Source organism: Pelobates fuscus, chromosome 3 (assembly GCF_036172605.1).
Source record: "Pelobates fuscus isolate aPelFus1 chromosome 3, aPelFus1.pri, whole genome shotgun sequence".
Lineage (NCBI taxonomy): Eukaryota > Metazoa > Chordata > Amphibia > Anura > Pelobatidae > Pelobates > Pelobates fuscus.
In genome coordinates, this window is record NC_086319.1 from 260,380,353 (window position 1) to 260,397,514 (window position 17,162).

The 17,162-nt window shown below is 43.9% G+C and overlaps 1 protein-coding gene across 2 annotated transcripts in view; it reads left to right on the forward strand.

Annotated features, from left to right (window-relative positions):
* The window catches only part of ADAM9 (ADAM metallopeptidase domain 9), a 126,891-nt gene that overhangs the window by 78,013 nt on the left and 31,716 nt on the right, over positions 1-17,162 (forward strand). For both annotated transcript variants that reach the window (XM_063448416.1, XM_063448415.1), the window contains exons 9-10: positions 15,470-15,541; positions 15,685-15,854. In XM_063448416.1, coding sequence (XP_063304486.1) covers positions 15,470-15,541; positions 15,685-15,854 — 242 coding nt within the window. The remainder of the gene's footprint in view (positions 1-15,469; positions 15,542-15,684; positions 15,855-17,162) is intronic.

Sequence of the window (17,162 nt, forward strand, 5' to 3'; positions counted from 1 at the left end):
TGTCTCAGAACCATCTAACCCGTTTGCTAGATATGCCAATTTAAAGGATGTGTGGTTTGATCTATCCATCACATCTACTTGGAGAGCCCCAGCAAATTTGTACTGGATCTGTGGTAAGAAAGCCTATTCGGAGCTGCCACAGGACTGGGAAGGGGCATGTGTGTTGGGTATGCTCAAACCATCCTTCTTCTTGTTACCGATTGAAACAGGTGAGACTTTAGGTGTTAAAGTGTATGATGTGAATCATAGGAAGAAAAGGGGACCCTTAGAGATAGGCACCTGGGAAGATAATGAATGGCCTCCCCAGCGTATCATAGATTATTATGGGCCAGCCACGTGGGCTGAGGATGGTACCTTTGGTTATAGAACCCCTATTTATATGCTCAACCGTATTATAAGATTACAGGCGGTGGTTGAGATTATCACAAATGAGACATCACAAGCGCTCAATCTTCTAGCGAAGCATAACACCAGGATGAGGACAGCAGTCTACCAAAATAGATTAGCCTTGGATTACCTTTTGGCAGTAGAGGGAGGTGTATGTGGGAAGTTTAACCTAAGTAATTGCTGTCTTCAAATAGATGACGAAGGGCAAGCAATAGCTGAGCTTACTAGCCATATGGTTAAACTAGCGCATGTGCCTACTCAGGTATGGAAAGGGTACAATCCAAGTAGTTGGTTTGGTAGCTGGTATGAGTGGTTTGGAGGGCTTAAGGCAGTGGTAGGTGGAGTCCTACTAATTTTAATGTTGTGTCTACTCCTGCCGTGTCTTATACCCTTAGTAGTTAGGTCTGTGCAAAGCCTGATAGGAACTATAGCAGAGAGGAAGGCTGCTGCACAGATAATGGCCATATATAAGTATAAGGCTTTAGATCAGGGAGAAACTATGCAGGAAGATGAGTGTTGAAAAGATTCACATCATAAGAAAAGTCTGGTCTGGTTCATGGTAACCTGAGGTATATGCAAACCAAGGTTAAGTGATGCCTCAAGTAATTGTGAAATATCAGAGGCATCAAAGGGGGGAATGTGATGTAATTCCAGTAAAATACAAGTTTAGCAGGCTAAGATTGCCACAAGGCATATGTATGTATATGTGTTTGTAGTATCAGTTGGTTAATTACACGTAGCTAAGATACTGTCATCACTGTACTGACCAGGTGCAGGAATGTAAGAACTGGAATTACGCGTCCCTCTCCTTTGTATCAGATGAGCCACGTGGTTAGACCGGATGGATGAGTTTAGACTCTATTCATTAAATAGGTTAAGGGTATGTGTGGGTGTAGTTAATTGTGGGAGGAGCTACAGTGCTATATAAGGAATGTACTCTATGTATTCAGTACTCAGACTTTGCTGTATTTTGGTGACGCTAGTCCCTCTGAGTCCCGATCGGTGATCCAATAAAGAATCTCTTCCTTCCTGAAGAAACCTGTGTCCATCTCTCTGTGCTTGGCTTCCGTCAGTTTCTCCGGTATCAGTGGTAACACTGCAAATTTGATATATATATATATATATATATATATATATATATAGAATTACAGTCCTTCTTATGTATATTTGACTAACTAGTTGCTTACTTGTTCCCTGGTTGTACATGCCATTATATTGTTTGCTCATGTACATGACAATAACCGCTTATTCACTAAACACTTAATTGTAGTCAGTGGAGCGCTGAAAAAATGTGTAGAAGGGAGTAGACCCCACGTGACTTGATAACAAACTTGGTTTGTAATACATGTAAAAAAAAATACAATATAGTGCAGATTGTACTTAAAACAGGATAATAAATAGTGGTGAAGTTGGAACACTCACATTTAAAGGAGCATGTGTGTGCGTACTGGCTCCGTAATCAAGCTTTTATGCTTTTAAGGCAGCATCATACCTCCAATCCGCAGTGGGGTATATCTCAAAGAGAAAACCCAGGAGAGAAGGGAACCAATGTGCAGTCTGATTAAAATGGTATAAAAGGTGAAATAAGTAGAATGCTCACCTTATTCAGAGCCTTGAAATCCCGACTCTGAGGTATAATGGGTTTGTGCCAATATTTGTGGGGATGGCACTACCCCTATGAAGATTCGGTAGGCTCCATGGAACTTAGAATATTGACATTTATTGGTACAATGTAAACATATTACCTATATTATATAAAATAGAAATTAAGAGTCCTGAGTATAGCTGAAATGCGTTTCACTCTTGTAGAGCTTCTTAAGTCAGCTGTGAGTGTGATCCTGTGAATCTTTCATTTTTAAATGTCTTGTAGTCCTTCCCATTAAGTCACATGGGTGTGTAATTATCCAATGGTGAGAGCTTGAAGATGTGTCTAATTATAATTATAAAGTGCAGATGGGGCAATTTTGTGAGTGATTGGCCAAATTTTTGCACCATTTTTATCTTTAAATATCATTGGTGGTCATTGCTGGTTGGCGGTAATGCATGACCCGCCCGCTGTGGTTGGCGAAAGTGACATTGCAGGTGACCAGCAAGCATCACCTGTCTCCAGCCACACGGCTTCACGATCCAGCTCAAGCCCTCCCTCCATTTGACGCACGGGCGTCTGTCTCCGTGGGATTCTGGGTGCACATATGCAAATGAGTTCAACAAAGAATCACATTTTTGCCTTACTATGCCATTTTAAACATGGATTGATTGGAGTTTATTTTTGCTGTATCCAATAGCTTGGAAACAGAACTAAGGAAGAGATTTTGAGCCAGTAAATATAACTATATATTTATATAGTTAGAGCATGAAACATAACAACAGAATGACTACTGGTTCACCGCAGCAACTGTGATCAGTGGTGATTCTTCAGAAGATAATTTTGTCAGTTATTTATACACAGAAAAAGAGGAACCTCTCTCTATTTTGGGACTTAGCACATCCAGAATGCTTAAAGGTAACTCCAATGGTCACAACCACTACAGGAATTTGAGGTGTTCACGGTGGTAGGAGTCTGGATGTGTAGTGTTTCTGCTTGAAACACTGCATATTCAGAGACATTTTCAGTTATGTGCCGGCTGCTTGTTGCAACTCTGGCACAAACTGTATTCCGGGATACCTCATGTCAATTCTGTGCTTATTTTACATTATCATTAGCATGAACAGTGCTTACCACTCGCTCCCACTGTGTATTTCCGCCATTACCGCGATTTTATTTTAAAAATGTTTTTGTTTGTTTTCGAACTATAAAATCCTTCAAACCCTCCCTTTTCCCTCTATGGCTGTACCTCGTCCGCTCGGCTGCCCAGAGCGCCCTCATGAGAAGCCTATGATTGCAATACATGGGCCTCTGTGACATCGGAGGGGCTCGGAAGTCCTCCCAGCGCTGGATTCAAGGTAAGTAAAAGACTAATTTTTAATAATTTAAGCAGGGGTGACCTCTCCAGCAATAGTAAAACAACCTCAAGCTTATGAAGGGTTACAGTAACCGTTTAGCCAACGCTGCTTATTCACAATTGTCCTTACTTATAATACAATCAGCCTATTGTTCTGCCTCATTTCTACCAATTTGTCCCCCTTACAATCTTTCCTTTACCTATGCCTAGTTGCTCATTTTTATGTACCTTATTTTCATTTCTTTTTTGGCAGTATTGCTCTTGCCCTAATCCGGTTCCTTTGCCTCTATTAACAAAAAACAATGTATGTTTATCTCTCATTTACAACAGACTGCCTTGTATATTTGTGGAGTATATGTATTCTTGCTAAAAGGGGCAAATCTTAGTAACGGAGGGTAGTATTATCAGAAGACTGAATACAAAGTCATTTGCCTTTCCTGCAGTGTGGAATACTGCAATCTTGTAGGCTTAACGAAGCAGTAAAGATCATGAGCCCTAAAATGTGTTTTAGTGATTATGGTGCCGGGAATCCCCTATCATCATCACAAATTATGTAGTCAAACTTTTTGGAGCTGTTTGACACTTACCTTGGTCCCCTGACTGCCCAGATTCCAGACCCCTTTTTACCTGTAACGTGAAGAAACACTCCATACTGTCTTTTCAGCAGTCTCCTACAATGCAGTTACAACTAAAATAATTAGCTTGGATAGTTCTAGATTGTCAAGAGACGAGACAGGTCATTTGAAGCCGGCTTCAAAGAGGCTTTTGTTTTTATTAATGGATGTGTTTATTACACTTTTGAAGGATTTCACCTTTTTAATATACACATTCACGCAGCGTTCATTTAAAAATGAACCAAAAAAAGCAAATATGACCGGAAAAGAAAAGTAGCATATTAAAAGTTTGACCTATTAGAAAGAGCTAGAAAATAAACTAGAGTACATGTGCGTTTGGCGATAGAGTATGTATTCTTGTAGGTCAAGTTGGAAAGGATATGCAGCCGAGGGTCTTAGTTTCTGTCTGCTAGATAGACCATCATTCTCTGTGTACAAAGCTGTCAGAGGGTGTCAGAGAGACCATGTTCGGCTGTGTTTTTGGGACAGACCTGTGTAGTATGTAGTGCCACAAGACCCACCCTAATCTGCACAGCATGAAAAGTTGAGAGTTCATTTTACAGATTATACAGGCATTCTCTCCTGGCAAATATTGAAAAACTAACCAAAGTGTACAGTTCCCTTCATCTCCGTAACAATCTTGGCAAATATAACAAATTTTGATGGTGTACTTAATATTTTTTCTTTACTGATGCTTGAAAACACTGTTGGACACCGATTTGAGACAAACTCAATGCAGCTGTGAATTAAAATTAGTTAAATTAGGTGTTACATAGATAACACTTAGGGTTTTATACAACCACAACTCCTAAGATACTCTGTATGTCTGTAGACGTGTCAAACCTCAAAGATTTTTAGGTCTACCACAACTGGAGGTTTCCTGTTTATGGTGGGTCTTTGTGTGCATCACTAATTTTCTGCAACCATTTTCTAGTGGTTTCACAAAAACAAACAGCTCACAAAACCCTAGCCTTTCTGCTGCTGCTGAGGTGATGCAGCTGATCACTTACTCATTTTACCTGCCCAAATTTAGATAGCAATGATAAGCATCAAGCAGTGGGCTTCAAGTGTGTTCAGCCTATCATTGCCTTCGAAGTATGGAACATTTTCCTTCCTCTTGAAATCAGATAAAAAAAAATTAGATACATGACAACACCCTAGCCTAGAACTTCCTGAACCACAATCTTAAAGCTACATGTCCTGTAGTGCTACCGTCTGTTAAAAGTTGTGTTTTGCGGCATATTCAGCATTTTAAGAACATTTGTTCTGCCTAATCAGATAAAATGTAAAGTGTCAACCAAACTCTAGCAATGACATTCAAATATATGGATACACTTAGTATTTCAAATATGCAAATACATATTTGTTGTGGTAAATATGTTCTTTACAATTGTGAATTGGCACATCTGCTTTCTCAGGAAACCATTTTATGCAAAAGTTCATAAACTTAGAATATATCTTCAGGAAAGTGTTTTTATTTATTTCTATACAGTCAGTGGAATTGTAAAATTGACCACAGATATTACACTTATACAGTTAACACCACCAGTAGAGTTGGATGCAATGTAATTTCAAATTTGTGTACTTGTGTCTCAGTATTGTGTGTGTACACACATCCCAGGTTTTGTTGTTTTCTGTATTTCAGTGCATGAGCCATATAAGAATTACAATCCTTCAGGGGCAGGGCCAGGCATCCAAGATGGCAGGACGTGCTTTCTTATTGCTCCTGCTAACTCTAATTTACCTTGAGGATAATCTGCTTCTATCCTGCCACAGGACACTCGGCTAAATTGGCTAAATAATCTTGGTGCTAGCAGCCACACATATTGACAGCCTGAAGCGCCCGAGAGCGTTGAATACTCACACATACAGCCTCTTGACAGTGAGGGCCTGTTGACTGGGAGAGACAGGCGCTCTCCTGACTCTGGGCCTGCATCTCACCACGAGCCGCTTATAACCACGTTAACCCCCCCTCCTTTTGGACCTTCGGGGATTATCCCGGTCCCCAATGGGTGTCCGCCAGCAAACGACCTGGTGTGAGGTGCTTAATAGTGCCAAGCCGTAAGCTCACAGGGAAGAAGGCCGCCACACAGAGACATGACCTCTGGGACCCCCACGAGAACAACATAGCAAAGGCCTTCGGCCACTTCTGGGTGCGACTCTGGGCTATGCCTGCTGACCAGGCACAGAGACCAGCTACCGCAGACACCTCACTAAGGCCCACTACAACACCCCAACCAAAGCCTGCATCGCACCGCAATGCCAGACTTCCAACCGTGATGAAAAGGAGGAAGGAAGAGAAGAGGGGGCCCCAGTTTCAGGGACGCCACCCCGCCAGCAGCCGTCACATACCTGCGCCTCAGTTAACACGTAGAAGATCTCCCACAAGCTGCATACAGCCTCAGGTCCCCACTCAGCAAGGTCGTTGGCGTGCATGGAGACGAGCCTGGAGATCTGCTCCTCAGGCTGGACACAGCCGGCTCTGCGCGGCATCAAAAGAGGAGACCATCATTGCTTGGGGCTGGAGTGGTACCCCCACAGGTCTAGATGGACTTTTACCACTCTGGGAAGCTGACTCTCCGATCACATGCATCGGCTGAACAATCCGGTTGCAGTTCAACATCCTGCACAGCTATGTTTTTTTCTTTGCTTTCATTTTTATTTTTATATATTGTTCGTAATGTGATAGGCTTCATTTATACAGATTTAAATATCTTATCAGATTTTAGCCCTGCATGCCTAGCTACAGATAGGATCTGTCTTCACTAATTTGGTTGGTGTACCATACATGAGCATTAGCATCGAGCTGCCCTGCACACCCAGTGGTAGTTACGCTTAGCATTCAATCAACAATTCTGGCTTATAGCAAATTAACCTCTCTCACTGCATAGTCGGTTAGAATTGTGCTTACTGTACATGCATAATTTTGATAAATATGTTCTGCTTATTCTCATCTAAACAAAAAACTGTAAATGATATGCATGCCACAACAACATCTTGCTATGTAAACTTTTATATGATAGACTCTGCTATCGTGGCATTATCGGGCTGTATGTTATATTGTTAAACACAACAACAAAAAAATTATAAAAAAAAAAAATTACAGTCCTTCTTATGTATATTTGGCTAACTCGTTGCTTACTTGTTCCCTGGCTGTGCATGCCATTGTATTGTTTGCTCATGTACATAACAATAACAGCTTATTCACTAAACACTTAATTTTATTAAAGACACGGAGGCTCATATTATGCATAACTCTTTCTTTATTTCCTCAGCAGCAAAGATAGAGGAATATAAATATTGTCAAAATGAAAGAAAAAACTGTATAGGCATAACGGGTAGCCGATCACATGGTAGAGGAAGTAGCTATATAAGTCCTGTGTCTCCCACAATCCCCCTCTTTCTTTGCTGCTTCCTCAGACAGATAAGTGTTACTTGTTTGCTCTTGACTCTGATTATTCAGTTTGGTGTTTTACATGTAATTGTATTCATCCTGTATTTATTTATTCTGTTTGCCTTATTGTGCACTCTATTCTGTCTTGACCTGTACCGTCAGTGCCTCGGACTCCTTGGGGGTTCTACCCTTCTAGCCGGAGGTTTTTTCCACCTTCCCTTCCCTCCCCTATCCTCCCGCTTTCCCGCGCGGGACCCGGCTCTGCCTCGCTGCAGCGGCCGTCTCCTGCCCTCGGCCGCGGCTGAGTGCTCTCCTCTCCCTTCTCACCGGCTGCCCGCGCGGCTCAGGTGCACGCGCCCCTTCCCCCGCCGGGCACCCGGTCGCGAGCGCCTCCCTCACGTGCGGCGGCCATTTTGGGCAGACTCCGTTCTGCTTGCAGTGCTGCCGTGCGGTCGGTCGCCTCGTTTTGTCCTCTGGGTCCCCTGGCGCTCTGACGGTCTGGTCCTTCTTTGTTTCTCCCTGTTATTTCTGTGGGTTACTCAACCCTTTTTTCTCCATAGTATAATTTGTCAGTTTTTTCTTAAACTTAAACTCACTGTGGTTTTGCAAAAATGCAGGATAGGGAGGATGGCCCTGTAGGCCCCCCGGGGGACTTTCACTCCGATAATCCTGAGGGTAATATGGCCTCTCAAGAGTTTCAGGCCATGCTGGAGGCCACTATGGCTTCTTCAATTCAGAAGGCTATTGCCTCAGCCATGGGGGCTGTTTCCTCCTCATTCTCACAGTCCCTGCATTCTGTGGTTTTACCTAATTTGGTCCCTACTACCCCCCTAGGTGTGGGTTCCCCTTCCCCTGCCCAGACTGTGCCTGGTGCCCGTAAGGCAAGGACTAAGTCTAAGAATGTCGGCTCCCACTCCTCTATGCAGGTGCTTCCTGCCATGACTGACACGCTGGAGGCGGTCACAGATAGCGCGCACCCCACGCGCAAAAGAGCCCCTGGCCGGGCTAAAAAGGCTAGATTATGGAAACGGGCTAGAGCCCTTGATGATGGGTCGGATACCGACCGGAGTGTGGAGGATGAATCCGACCTTATGGAGTACGACTCCTTTGATGATAATGACTCTGGCGAGGATTTGCCCCCTACGGGCGTCACCCCCTCGGGGTCCTCCGCCATGGACCGGGGCCAGTTGTTAGGCCCCTCTGGGGACGCCAAGGCGATCCTTGACCCACAGGGTAACCCCCTGTTCGACCCTGACGATTTGCGCCACCCCCGGTCCGCTGAATGGGTCCCCCCGGATCATATTGCCCAATATGTGGCTAAACGCATCCGCACGCCCCTTTCTAGAGAAGGCCGCAATAAGCTGCGCGCCGAATGCCCACGACCCTCCCTCCCGGGCTCTGCATGCAAGACCCCTGACATTGATCCGCAGATTGCCCAGTTTTTGAATAAGTCGGGGTGGAAATCTAAGAAGGGCCTTGACCACTCCTTAAAGGGTTGCCAGGACAAGATCCTGGATACGCTGGGACCCCTATCAAAGCTCTATGAGCTCCTCGACTCTGCTAGGGCGGGAGACTCGGTTGTTGATGTGGATGTGGCCATAGGTTGGGTCCAACGGGCGATATGCCTACTGGGGAACGCCAATACGGCGATGTCCACTGAGAGGCGTAAAGCGATCCTCCTGAAGATAGACCCTAAACTGGCCACTATGACCGTGGCGGAGCCTGATCCGACCGATGAGGGTTTGCTGTTTGGCACCTCTTTTGTTAAAGACATGGGGTCTTTTGTCAAGACCTTCACTGCCATTGACAAGGCACAGGCGAATATGAAGCGCGTGTTCGCGCCTAAGGTTTTCGGAGGGGCCGGGCGTAGCAGGAACCGTCCACCCGGCCGTGGTTTCCGTGGCGCATTCCGCGCAACCAGAGGTTCCTTTTTTCCCTCCCGGGGATTTCAGGACCAAAGAACCCCTCCCTTCTTCCCGGCCAGGGGTCGGGCTTGGGGCTCCAGGTACTCCCGCGGTGGTAACCCCGGCAGACGTCCTTATGGTAAGTACCCTTTCTTCCCCTGCCATTCAAGTAGCGGGGAGGTTGGCCCTATTTTACCGAGAGTGGGAAAATATCACCTCGGACGCTTGGGTTCTGCAGTGCGTAAGGGGGTATCGCCTAGAATTTGTTTCCATGCCTGTCCAGTTTTATTCCCCCAGAGAACTATCTCTTCCACCAGATCAGGACGAGATGATCTCCGCAGAGGTCACAGAAATGTTGTCCAAGGGCGCTATAGAGGAACTGCCGTTCACCGCCAAGGGCTTTACGAGCAATCTGTTCCTGGTGCCCAAGAAAGGGGGCGGAGTCCGCCCTGTGATAAATCTTCGTCCCCTCAACGCCTTCCTGCGTTACCAACACTTCCAGATGGAAGGTATACACTGCCTCAGAGACCTTCTACGCCAGTTGGACTGGCTGGCCAAACTGGACCTGAAGGACGCTTACTTCACGGTCCCTATTGCTCCGGAGTTCAGAGACTATCTCCACTTCACATGGCATGGGCGTCGCTGGCGCTTCACCTGCCTGCCTTTCGGTCTCTCCTCGGCTCCCTGGTGTTTCACCAAGCTCCTGAAGCCGGTAGTGGCGTTCCTTCGAACCCGCGGGGTTCGTCTCATTATCTACCTGGACGACATTCTGATTTTGTCCCAATCAAAGGAGGATCTCCTTCTTCACCTAGAGTGGACTACCAACCTGTTACAGAGGTTAGGTTTTCTGATCAACTGGGACAAGTCGGTCCTGGATCCCGCCCAGTCCATAGAATTCCTGGGCTTCAAAGTGGACTCCGTCCGACAGTTTCTGTTTCTACCGGGCCCCAAGGTGAAAGCCATCCAGAAGGAAATTCGCAGGGCTCTTCGCGTCCCAGACTTGTCCGTCAGGCAACTGGCGAGGATAATTGGCCTTCTCGCGGCCTCTATTCAAGCGATCTTCCCAGGTCCACTACATTACCGAGCCCTCCAGCGGCTCAAAGGGGCACACCTTCGGTCAGGTCACTCCTACGAATCTCGGATACGCCTGGATGCGGAGTCCAGAGACGAATTGGTGTGGTGGTTGGCACACATGGAGGCGTGGAACGGGAGGGCCATTTTCGGCTCCATCCCGGACGTAGTGATCGAGTCCGATGCCAGCTTACACGGCTGGGGTGCTCGTTGTGGAGACGTTTCCACAGGAGGCAGATGGTCAGACATGGAGAAGTCGTTGCACATCAACTGCTTAGAACTCCTGGCAGGGGCGTTCGCGATCCGCAGCCTTACCCCAGGGCGGGCGAATTGCTGCGTTCTCCTCAAGATGGACAACGTGTCGGCGGTCCGTTACATAAATCACCTGGGGGGTACGAAGTCCAAAATGTTAGCGATGCTTGCAAAAGATTTCTGGCAGTTCTGCCTATACAACAACGTCTCGGTGACAGCGGAACACATTCCGGGTCTGGACAATTCGGGAGCGGATTGGAATTCCAGACACTTAAGAGACTCTGGCGATTGGCGTTTGCACGCTTCGGTGTTCCAGGGCCTGGAAATGTTGTGGGGAAAATTCCAGATGGATCTGTTCGCATCACGGCTGAACACACAACTGCCGAAGTTCTACAGTTGGAGGCCGGACCCGGCAGCGGTGGCGACGGATGCCTTCCTCCAAGACTGGCCACAGGGTCGCCTGTACGCTTTTCCCCCGTTCAACATGATCGCACGCACGATCTCGAAACTGGTTCGCCACGACTGTCGTGTGGCGCTGGTCACTCCTCTCTGGAGATCTCGGCCATGGTTCCCTCGCTTGATGGAGTTATCCATAAATTTCCCTCGGTTGATCCCAACCTTCCAGGACCTCCTTCTGGATCCGGATGGGAACTCGCACGAACTGGTGTTGCAACACCAGCTACCCCTGATAGCATGGTTCCTTTCAGGGGACCTTGGGTTGTCTCAGACGTTCCGCAGACAACTCTCCTACTCCTCGATAACGCCTGGGCCCCGGGCACACGAACAGCTTATCGAACTTCATGGAGATCGTGGTCTGGTTGGTGCATGGAACGGGCAGTGGATCCCGTATCTGCCCCTCTACATTTGATCCTGGAGTTCCTCACGTTCCTGTTTGATTCGGGTAAGGCTTACCGCACGATCAACCTATCCCGCTCGGCTATTTCGGCCGGCCACAAGGGTTTGGATGGTTCCCCTATCGGCAGGCATCCTTTTGTATGTCGACTTCTCAAAGGTATTCGACTCGCCCGTCCCCCTCGGCCTCGTTTCTCTGCCTTTTGGGACGTCAACGTGATGTTGCAGTTCCTCTCATCATGGTACCCTAACCAAGAATTGACTTTAAAGCGATTGTCATCCAAACTGGTGATGTTACTCTGTTTAGTCTCTTGCAAGAGGGTCTCTGATGTCAGGGCCCTGGATTGGGACGCCGTGGCATTCACCCCGGAAGGCGTGACTTTTGACATATCCAGGAGGACGAAATCTGCATCCAAGTCCTTTACATACCCTAGGTTTTCTGGTTGTCCGGCACTTTGCCCAGTGGATTGCGTCAAAGTTTATCTGGATGCTACACGTTCCCTCCGCTCCGCTGGTCTACATGATTTGTTCTTATCTTTTAAGTCACCTCACCGGCCAGTTTCGACGCCTACTCTAGCACGTTGGGTGCGTTGGTTGCTATCCTCTGCAGGTATAGACACCTCTGTTTTTACGCCTCATTCTGTACGGGGCGCGATGGCCTCAAAAGCCTCCTCAGTCGGATGTCGTCTGGAGGATATTATGCGAGCGGCAGATTGGTCCAGAGAATCGACCTTTAGGGACTTCTATTTCAGACCTATTGAACACATCGCATCTCGAGTGGTTGCACAGCTTTGAACTTGCATAATATGAGCCTCCGTGTCTTTAATAAAATTCCTAGATTTTACTAGTAACATGACGTAAAGTCATGATTTTATTAAAGACACGGAGGCGAGTATTATTCCCTCCCACCCTCCCGGTGTGGTCTTGGGATACGAGATGCTTGGGACTCTAAGGGTTTTTGCTGTTCTATTAGGTATGTATTTATTTATATGTATTTATTTATATATATTTATTTATATGATTGGATGATATTGTACGTCTCATTATGTTTTTACTAACTATTTATATTTTGTATTTCAGAATCAAGTTTGTTGTTTGTGACTCCTCACAGTGATGTTTGGTAAGTCTGCAGTTTTGAGTCTGGAAATTACCATATTTCTCCGTCTTTTTTAGCTTGAAGTTATCGTATTGTTCCTGTCTCCTGTGTTGATCAAGTAGGACATCGTTCTTCTTACCTGGTCTTCGGTTTTCGCAAGAAAGAGGGGGATTGTGGGAGACACAGGACTTATATAGCTACTTCCTCTACCATGTGATCGGCTACCCGTTATGCCTATACAGTTTTTTCTTTCATTTTGACAATATTTATATTCCTCTATCTTTGCTGCTGAGGAAATAAAGAAAGAGTTATGCATAATACTCGCCTCCGTGTCTTTAATAAAATCATGACTTTACGTCATGTTACTAGTAAAATCTAGGAATTGTAGTCAGATGAGCGCTAAAAAAATGTGTAGAAGGGTGTAGGCCCAACATGACTTGATAACAAACATGGTTTGTAATACATGTAAAAAATAAAAATACAATATAGTGCAGATTGTATGCATTGGGCGTATGATGTCATACGCCCAAGGCTCTGAATAAGGTGAGCATTCTACTTATTTCACCTTTTATACTATTTTAAACAGACTGCACATTGGTTCCCTTCTCTCCTATGTTTTCTCTTTGAGATATACCCCACTGCGGATTGGAGGTATGATGCTGCCTAAAAAGCACAAAAGCTTGATTACGGAGCCACTACTCACACACATGCTCCTTTAAATGTGAGTGTTCCAACTTCACCACCATTTTTTTTAATCCTGTTTTAAGTACAAACTGCACTAAATTGTATTTATTTTTTTTACATGTATTACAAACCAAGTTTGTTATCAAGTCATGTGGGGTCTCTACCCCCTTCTACACATTTTTTCAGCGCTCCTCTTACAGGTGTAGATTTCTACTTATACCGCCCTACAGACTTTGAACTTTTGGTGTGGACAAGAGGGTATTTCCACACAAGTGTATAGAGCTGCTGTTATTTATATTTATTTCTAATTTTAGCACCTTATTGGACACACATTCATCCCTATAGGAGGTACACTTTACTTAATTGTAGTGAATTGGAAACTGAATTGCAAAGTTGCGTTGGAGTCTGTTGCTGTTGTCTCTGAATGTTTGTCGAAAATAATTCATAATAATAGAGCAATAGCCAATAAATTTGATGTGATACAGTCAACTGTGATGTGAATAGCGTTAACAAGCAAGAGATCATTTCTCCTAAAGAAGAGATGTTAGACCTTAAAAATAACTGCAATGGCTGCAGTTAAGAAAACCCACAATGTGGGACATATCATCCCATCTCTGAAACATTTAATAAGCAGTATTAATGTTTACGTGTAAGTTCCCCTGGAAGCTGCTTATTGTTATTGATGATGTGACTGCTCACAGCAGCTTAATTATTAAAGGGACACTATAGTCACCTGAACAACTTTAGCTTAATGAAGCAGTTTTGGTGTATAGAACATGCCCCTGCAGCCTCACTGCTCAATCCTCTGCCATTTAGGAGTTAAACCCCTTTGTTTATGAACCCTAGTCACACCTCCCTGCATGTGACTTGCACAGCCTTCCATAAACACTTCCTGTAAAGAGAGCCCTATTTAGGCTTTCTTTATTGCAAGTTCTGTTTAATTAAGATTTTCTTATCCCCTGCTATGTTAATAGCTTGCTAGACCCTGCAAGAGCCTCCTGTATATGATTAAAGCTCAATTTAGAGATTGAGATACAATTATTTAAGGTAAATTACATCTGTTTGAAAGTGAAACCCGTTGTTTTTTTCATGCAGGCCCTGTCAATCATAGCCAGGGGAGGTGTGGCTAGGGCTGCATAAACAGAAACAAAGTGATTTAACTCCTAAATGACAGTGAATTGAGCAGTGAAATTGCAGGGGAATGATCTATACACTAAAACTGCTTTATTTAGCTAAAGTAATTTAGGTGACTATAGTGTTCCTTTAATTTTGATATGTGTAGAAACATTTTGTTTGCTACGAGCCAACGAAATCCTTTAAAATTCGCTGTAAGGTGCTTATCCTTGCAGCAGGATAATGTCCCTAACCATACTTCTAAAGCAATCCATGGATATTTCTGTGCCAAAAAATGTAAAGCTCTTGACAACGTACCTAAATCTCCCTACCTGAGGTTTGTCTTCATTTGCTGAAGACAAACCTTAAAGGGACACTATAGTCACCTGAACAACTTTAGCTTAATGAAGCAGTTTTAATGTACAGAACAGGCCTCTGCAGCCTCACTGCTCAATCCTCTGCCATTTAGGAGTTAAATCCCTTTGTTTATGAACCCTAGTCACACCTCCCTGCATGTGACTTGCACAGCCTTCCATAAACACTTCCTGTAAAGAGAGCCCTATTTAGGCTTTCTTTATTGCAAGTTCTGTTTAATTAAGATTTTCTTATCCCCTGCTATGTTAATAGCTTGCTAGACCCTGCAAGAGCCTCCTGTATGTGATTAAAGTTCAATTTAGAGATTGAGATAAAATTATTTAAGGTAAATTACATCTGTTTGAAAGTGAAACCATTTTTTTTTCCATGCAGGCTCTGTCAATCATAGCCAGGGGAGGTGTGGCTAGGGCTGCATAAACAGAAACAAAGTAATTTAACTCCTAAATGACAGTGAATTGAGCAGTGAAATTGCAGGGGAATTATCTATACACTAAAACTGCTTTATTTAGCTAAAGTAATTTAGGTGACTATAGTGTTCCTTTAAAGCAAACTGGCAATGAAGTACTTGCAGGGCAGGGCCCTTATGTAGCCAAACCAAAAAAAAAATACACATAATGTAGTGTTCACTTGATTATTCTATATCTGTGTTGATAGTTATGTGGTCCATTTAGCATTTGTCACTTTCAGGAATTTATACATTTTAAACTTCTTTCACCTCTAGAAGTGTTCTTGATCCCATATTTATATTTTTTTTATTTTTATTTATTTTTTTTATCTTATTTCAGTACGATATGTCATTGAGGAACTCCACATTTGTGACTGGAGAGATGGTGCAGTTGTCTAATTATTTGGACAGTGTAAGTAACAAGAAAGCAAAGTCCACTGATGTCTGTTTTAACTGAAATGAGATGTGAATTTCAGTGTTTTTTTCAATAGTATAATAATAAGTGATTGTTCCCTTTTATGAGCACCTTTGCTACTACAACCTTTTTTTCTTTAGATGTATAGAATGTTAAATATCCGGATTGTCCTTGTTGGGTTGGAGATCTGGACAGACGTGAACAAGATCGACATTGACGGGTCTGCAGGGGAGGTTCTTGGGCGCTTTGTACAGTGGCGTGAGAAGGACTTGGTCCCAAGACGAAGACATGATAGTGCACAGTTTGTCCTGTAAGTAGTCTATGGTTTTCTTTTGCTTTCTTTCCGGTAGAGCATGATTACAATCTAACATTTCTCTTCGCAGAAAGCAAGTGATTTTCATTGCATTGAACATTTCTGCTACTCTGTAATAAAACATGTGACACAGAGTCAACTTTTTATCATGTTAACAGTGTTACAATTCACTGACTATGCAAATACATAGTAATGAATGGTTTTGTTCCCAATTTAATAGTACGTTCATAAAGAATTTGAGAATAAAGAATAAACAACTTCAAATGCGTAATTCTGTTTGTTTAAATAGTTAAAGATTATCTTAAAGAGACTCTGCGCTAAATATGACCTCCTTATAATCGCTGTGCATTTATAATTTTTTATCACTGTTTTGCATATTTTAAACATAAATACCCTTTTTTCACTCGGCGCTTCTTTAGACTAGCAGCTCATGATCTGCCAGTCAGTCATTTTCTTTTTCATCTCATGTGTGTGTGTGTATGAAAATATATATATTTATTTTTTCACACACACACACACACACATATATATGTAATACACACAATATGTGTGAAACTAGCTGCTGTAACACTGTGGTGATAAACCACACAAAACAATAGTGTGAGTGAAGCACTAATAGTGATCTAGAACTTACCACTATATTTCATGAGGTATCATATCATCCATGTAGAAGATAAAAACATCACATGTAGTGTAATATTGGTTAAAGTGCTTAATTAATAATAAAGTGCACTTGTGTTGATGACTTAATTACACTTACATTTGGTGGAGCCTTTTTGTAAATGGCTCTAAAATATAGGCTTTTGTACCTTTAACCCCTTAAGGACACATGACATGTGGGACATGTCATGATTCCCTTTTATTACAGACGTTTGGTCCTTAAGGGGTTAAGGTGGCACACTGCATTTTTTTGCAACAGATTTGCACTTTTATCCACGAAGGAAACGGAGAAGGAGGGAAACCACACTGGTCCTATACATACATACACACTCATACAGACACAGAGGGCATCTTAATGAAATGCTGTGCTATGCATTGCCAGCACACCTGTAGTGCCCACATGTAGGAAATGAGATATTCCCATCACTTGCTCGCTGGGAGAGCTTCATCTCTGGTGTCTGGTGGTGTGAGGGAGCCATGATGAGCAGCTTGTGTTAGTTAGATCTACACACAGCTCCCTTGTGGCTCACTCTTTAGTTTGTTTGTTGCTACAGTGTAAGCCGGATGCCTAGTGCTTCAAGATTTAAGGTGAAGAAAGTGAAGGAACTCAATTTCCATGTATTCCTGCCGAACTTGAACCCTGGT